The 5609-nt window shown below is 37.4% G+C and overlaps 2 protein-coding genes across 2 annotated transcripts in view; both read left to right on the top strand.

Annotated features, from left to right (window-relative positions):
- The first annotated feature begins 1050 nt into the window (after window positions 1–1050).
- Window positions 1051–3815, top strand: LOC118339342. The gene is made up of 4 exons (XM_035676964.1): window positions 1051–1308; window positions 1409–1522; window positions 1631–1772; window positions 3036–3815. The coding sequence occupies exons 1-4, from the start codon at window positions 1093–1095 to the stop codon at window positions 3338–3340; spliced, it is 777 nt and encodes a 258-aa protein (XP_035532857.1). The 5' UTR covers window positions 1051–1092; the 3' UTR covers window positions 3341–3815.
- Window positions 3816–5240: 1425 nt separating this feature from the next.
- The window catches only part of lrrc30a (leucine rich repeat containing 30a), a 10678-nt gene continuing 10309 nt past the window's right edge, over window positions 5241–5609 (top strand). Inside the window, exon 1 of the mRNA XM_035657367.1 lies at window positions 5241–5418. The gene's annotated coding sequence lies outside the window, so the exon portion shown is untranslated. The remainder of the gene's footprint in view (window positions 5419–5609) is intronic.

The following is a 5609-nucleotide window of genomic DNA, read 5'->3' as shown; positions in this document are numbered from 1 at the left end:
TATTGTGCTTTGTGGAGAGTTTTGGTGATAAAACTGTAAATACCTGTTAGTGCCCCCTACATGCTACAGAATCCAGCCACAGATTTATCTGTAGTTATAGTACATTCCCACCAAAGTATTTTTCTTGCGTTAGGTAATTTATATTTTAAGTTACTTAAGGTAAATCCACTTTAAAAATGGTTTAAAAATAATCCCCAAGCTCTCCTCTTGCCAGTAAACATCAATTTTATTCGCCTCGTGGGACTACAGCATTAGAGTCTGAACAGTCGGAAGTGTACTGTTTAGCCATGACTGTGTGTGACCAGGTGAGCCGCCATTGTTTCCAGCTACGGATTAGTCAAAACTGTGCAGCCAGTGAGTGTAGATAAACTTGCTGTACGTCACATCCGCTGGCTCGCGCTGGCTCCGTTTCACTGTCAAGCACTGGAGGCTTCAAAACAGTTCTCGACAAACCAATAGGTGACATCACGATAAGGTTCACACTTGGTCTCAAGTCACTACTGACTTTTGAATAATGCTGTAATCACTGTGCATTTATTGTATGTATCATTCAGTATCAACATTTTTGTGGCATGCCAGGTACTTTAATTGACATTTCATTATTATGTTAATAGAAAATTTAATTCACATTGCCCTCTAAACGTATTTACTGTTGCAGATCAGTTTACATAATTTCTAGGAGACAGGGCTGGTCAGGGTGTATCCTCTGGGGATCATAAATATTCCAAAAACCCTTTTTTAAAAATGTTTAGTTTTTTCCTTTTCCTTTTACCTATTTCACAATGTTTCCTTGCTCCTCATTTTGGAAAGGTTAGTTCCCCTTTAGGCCTCACAGAAGCCCTAAAATGTCTGTATTACAACAGAAAGGGCACAATCCCTCACTGGGTTTCCATCCACCAACACTGACAGTTGTATTTAAATAAAATGCTCAACCTGGGCAGCTGTTATATTCTACAATGAATCAACTTAGTCTTAATTATATCATATTTCTAACATTTTACTGATATCAGTAAAACAAAAGTTTAACTGCTCTGTGTCTTCACAGTTCTGCTGCCTGATGGTCTGTTTGTCGTCCACATCACTAATGATGGAATGAGTATCCTGGAACCGCTGGAGATTACAGACAATCATGTAGTTGTCAAAGTTCCTCACCTGTCTATTTTTGGCCTAGTCTGGGACATTGTTAAGCGGTTGTGGACGAAACCAATTAGCGGCCAAGTTCTACTTTTCCTCGGACCACCAAACCAAAATGCACAAAGGCAAAAACTCAATGTGTTTCTTCTGCCGTTGAACATCAATCGGGATGAGGTAAAGCTATCTGTAATGAGATATAATAGGCCTACTAATTGATAAGTCAGGCTATACTGAGGATTAAGACTCTAATTTAAATGTTTTGATGCCTGTTAAGGTCAGAAAACAACAGCGACCTTATGAAAACATCAAGGCCATGTCCACATGTAAACTCATCAAAGACCAAAGCTACACTCTTCACTGTCCTCAGGCCATCAAAATTCAGCCTAAAGTGAGTATTTTAAATAAAGGTCTTTGTGATGATGTTTCGTGCTGTTGGTTATCTTCAGTTTACTTAAACAGTACATACAGTTTATGATACAGACACTTTGGTTTTCAGAGCGCATATTTTATCCTGGAGTTTGGACCAAATTACTACCCCGCGTTTGAGATCCGCCTGTCCACAAATGAAGAAGAAGTGACTTTAACGGTCCGAGACCAAACACACATGGAGGTCTGGGAGCATGATGTTGATCTGATTGGTAAAGTCTTTATCCACCTGCAGCATTACTCCACCTGACAGTACAGCAGCCTCAGATTTTACAATGTCAAATAGAGCATATCACATTTCAAAACTATTTACGAGAATTAACCAAGATTTGGCAACTCTCTTAAAAGAGATAAAGTTATTAGCAAATTTCAAAAGGTTAGACAGCGAGTACCAAAGTACCTCTTCTCTCAGAAAACGCTGTCTGAGCAAAATATATTTTAGTCTTTACCGTTGCCACTTGAAGCTGCTGGTGGATTTGCTGCAGCTCTGCAGTCTCATGATATATTTGCAGAGAGGATTGAGGGACAACTCCACATAACCATTTAAAGGCCCGGTGTGTAACATTAAGGAGGATCTATTGGCAAAAATGGAATATAATATTCACAGATGTTTTTATTTGTGTGTCACACAATCACTTGAAAATAAGAATCGCTGTGTACAGTAGGTCCTCTTCTAGTCTAATCATAATCAGAATCAGAAATACTTTAATAATCCCAGGGGGAAATTAAACCACCATGTTTCTACAGACAAAGCAAACACTGGTTGTAGATAGGGCTGTTCGCGTTTTTTGGCAAGTTTCGTGGCCACCATAGTTTCTCCCTACTGCATGAAAAGGGAGGGTGAAGTAAGTGAGTTGCAATATGCAATTACACCACCAGATTCCACTAAAGCCTACACACTGGATCTTTAAAGACAGGTTTTACATAATGAAAATCAATTAAATTAGCAAACTCTTAATTAATCTTAATCTTGTAATTATCTAAATTGCAGCAATGATGGTACTTGATTTGCATTTCAAGACCTGATTATAAAGACACTCTATGGATTTAACTACATACTGGTTGGCATGGGTTCAGGTTGTCCAACCACAGGACATGTATAAAAAAAAATCATTGAATCTTCAAACACAATCAAATGTCAAGCATTTTCCGATCATCTTAAACAGCTAAGATCATCCTAAATCTTTTTAGCATGAGTTAACTGAGAATCTATGCCTAAATACTTCCCCTCTATTACATAATCAATGAGCTCTTTCTCTTTCCACCTCACAACTCTCTCCTTTTTTCTCTCTGCATGTTTGTGAAGCTTCAGGATAAGTGTGATTTTTATTTTTAATTTTTTCAGTTTGCATGGGGTGAATTTGTGTCTAATTTACATAAACTTTGACGCTGTCTGTAAAAGTCACTTTGCGTTGTGTCTGACCACACACTCAGACATGTGTTACTGAACTGTTTTTGTTCTGGTCATCCCTTAGATCCGGCTCTACGTGAAGAAAATCCACCGAGGCCTCGCTCAGCACAGGGAAGGTTGTTATCAGTTCGCTCACAGTTTGTTAGTTCAGTGTCTGACTCTGTTCTAAACCAGTTGCTGGATAAACTTCTAGAACGGGGCATTATAAATCAAGAAGAAATGGAGTCGGCCAGAACCAGAACCAGGACTGACAATGCGCGAGCTGTGATTGACATGGTACGAAACAAAGGAACAGAAGCCTGTTCCTCCCTGATTGAAGACTTGAGTATGTTTGATGCACAACTTTCCAGAACACTGAATTTGAGCTGAAGTAGGAATGAGACTCAGCAAATGAAACAAGATGAAATCTACAACCATAGATAGTAAAAAGATGCTGGATACCATTTCTAACAGAAAACAGAGTTTATTTTGCTTTGATTTATTGAAAGCATGAACAGATTTCCAATAACTACCAAATAAGCTCCAGGAATGTTGCATCTTTAATGTCCAGGTTTGAGACTACTGGCACCTTTTAATTATTAATTCATTAATTTTATATGATTAAACTTGAACTTCCTATGACCGTAACCTGAGACACCCTGATGGCTCGTTGACCAGGACAAGAAAACTTCGCATTGTTCATCTTTTCTTCCAGACCTCGATGTGTTCTGACCAACAGCTGGGAGTCTCATGAAATGAATATATTTCAAATTAGCCTCTTTGATTGTGTTACCTGGCTTACTTTGTGCTGTTTTGGGGGTAAAGTAGTTTTGGCGGGTTGTGATAATCTTGGTCTCCTTTTTGTACCATCCAAGAAAAAGTTGAATAAAATTCTAATAAATCAGTTCTTCCTCTCGTCTAAATGATATTACAGACTGGCCAAACCAGATGTTAGTTCACTTTATAATAGTTGAGCTGAAACTTGTTTGCCTCTTCCAATCACTGTTCTGTCAAAGATGTTCATGTTATTTTATGACTTTTATTGTTTTATTTTAGTGTCATGATTGTAACCATTGTTTTGGGTTTAATATACTGATGAGACAAAGGATGGTAAATGTATACCCAAAGATAATAATACGAATAATAAGAATAATAAGAATAATAAGAATAATAAAAGCCACATTGCACGCACGTATAACATTTCATACAATTCCACCATTAATAAATAATACTAAGTTACAGCAGACAGGACAGATTCAGGTCAGAAGTCTGTACTGTTTATTTTAATCCAATAATAGTAACAATAATAACATATTTATTATTATCATTATCATTGCTTTTCGATACAAGGCAGCGGTCGTCGACTAATAGTGTAATTCCTGCAAGTACCCAATAAGGCATACGGCATAACAGGATGTAAGAATATAGTAAAATATACCAAAGGTAACTGCTAATACTGCCCGCTCCTCTGTGATATTAATATTTACCTTCATACTTTGTTTGTGGTTTGATTAAAAGAATAATAATCTCTTCCCCTTTTTTTAAATTAGCCTTAAAATAATCCTGGAGAATATTCCATCAAGTGTAATACATAATAGTGGTTCACATTAGTGATCAACTATTTTCATTCTGACCGTAATGTTGTGATCAGCCTACGCAGCGCTGTGTCGGAGCTTGTTGAGATCAATACAGTCATATGATATAGAGTATGTACGTATGTTTAAATATACTCCCGTTCAAACACATGGCATACTTATACTTTGTATGTAGAACACAGTACATGGTACACTGAGTATGTAGTACACAGTATGTGGTACATACTGATTGAGCATATAGTATGCAGTATGTTAGAATGTGATTTCGGACAGACCTCCCATCTCTGGAGTGACTGTTTGTTGCTAACTTCCTGAAGGGAATGACTGAAAAGGTCCGAACTTTAAAGACACAGCGATCTATTGGATTCTTTTAGCATAGCAGACATAATCTGAGTGGTAGAGATAACTCAAGTTTGAGTTATAATATGTTCAATACATTTTTCAAAAACATATAGTGATTTAAAATGTGCTATAAACAGTGAGCAGTGCATTAAATTAAATATTTTCAAACATCTGTGACGTCCTGCAGCTTCAGCTCCACAGTTATCTCTGTCCAAACAGACTCTGCTGCTGACTGACAGCAGCAACTGTGTGTGTGTGTGTGTGTTGGTCAGAGGTGAGATCTAGTTGTCTGTCAGTGTTCGTCCTCAAATAGAGTTTCCTCCTCCTCTTTCTCTGTGAACACACTCCAAACTCAATCGTTGCCTCTCTCCTGCACTAACAGTGAGTCAATCAGTTACACATTAAATTAATTAATAAACTGATCAGTCAGGAAACAGATCAGGTGACTTAACAACATCCATGTTTATGAGGATTTTTACTTGGACGAGGGCATGTCGGCAACTCTACAACTCAATAAAGACATTTTATGAGGTAGGCTTCTATAATCAATGTTTTTATAATAATGTATAAAATGTGACAGTGTGTTGGGTGACTCTGATAGTGAATTATCAGCTGAAACCCACCAGTACTGAGTACCAGCTCTTCTGATTTTTGTCCTCATTTTAATATCAATTCAATTCAATTTCTATAGCACCAATAAATAAAAGAAGTTATCTCAGGAC

This window comes from Morone saxatilis, unplaced genomic scaffold (genome assembly GCF_004916995.1).
Source record: "Morone saxatilis isolate NCDOM2014 unplaced genomic scaffold, NCSU_SB_2.0 Contig0, whole genome shotgun sequence".
In the NCBI taxonomy this organism is placed as follows: domain Eukaryota; kingdom Metazoa; phylum Chordata; class Actinopteri; family Moronidae; genus Morone; species Morone saxatilis.
The sequence above is the reverse complement of the archived record's forward strand: the minus strand, read 5'-3'. Positions and strand labels throughout refer to the sequence as shown.

Bases quoted from the DNA above. Each gene is read 5' to 3' on its own strand.
- LOC118339342 (XM_035676964.1), top strand. From the start codon at position 1,093: ATGAGTATCCTGGAACCGCTGGAGATTACAGACAATCATGTAGTTGTC. The intron at 1,309-1,408 runs GTAAAGCTATCT...ATGCCTGTTAAG, and splicing joins TGAACATCAATCGGGATGAG to GTCAGAAAACAACAGCGACC. The intron at 1,523-1,630 runs GTGAGTATTTTA...TTTGGTTTTCAG, and splicing joins CCATCAAAATTCAGCCTAAA to AGCGCATATTTTATCCTGGA.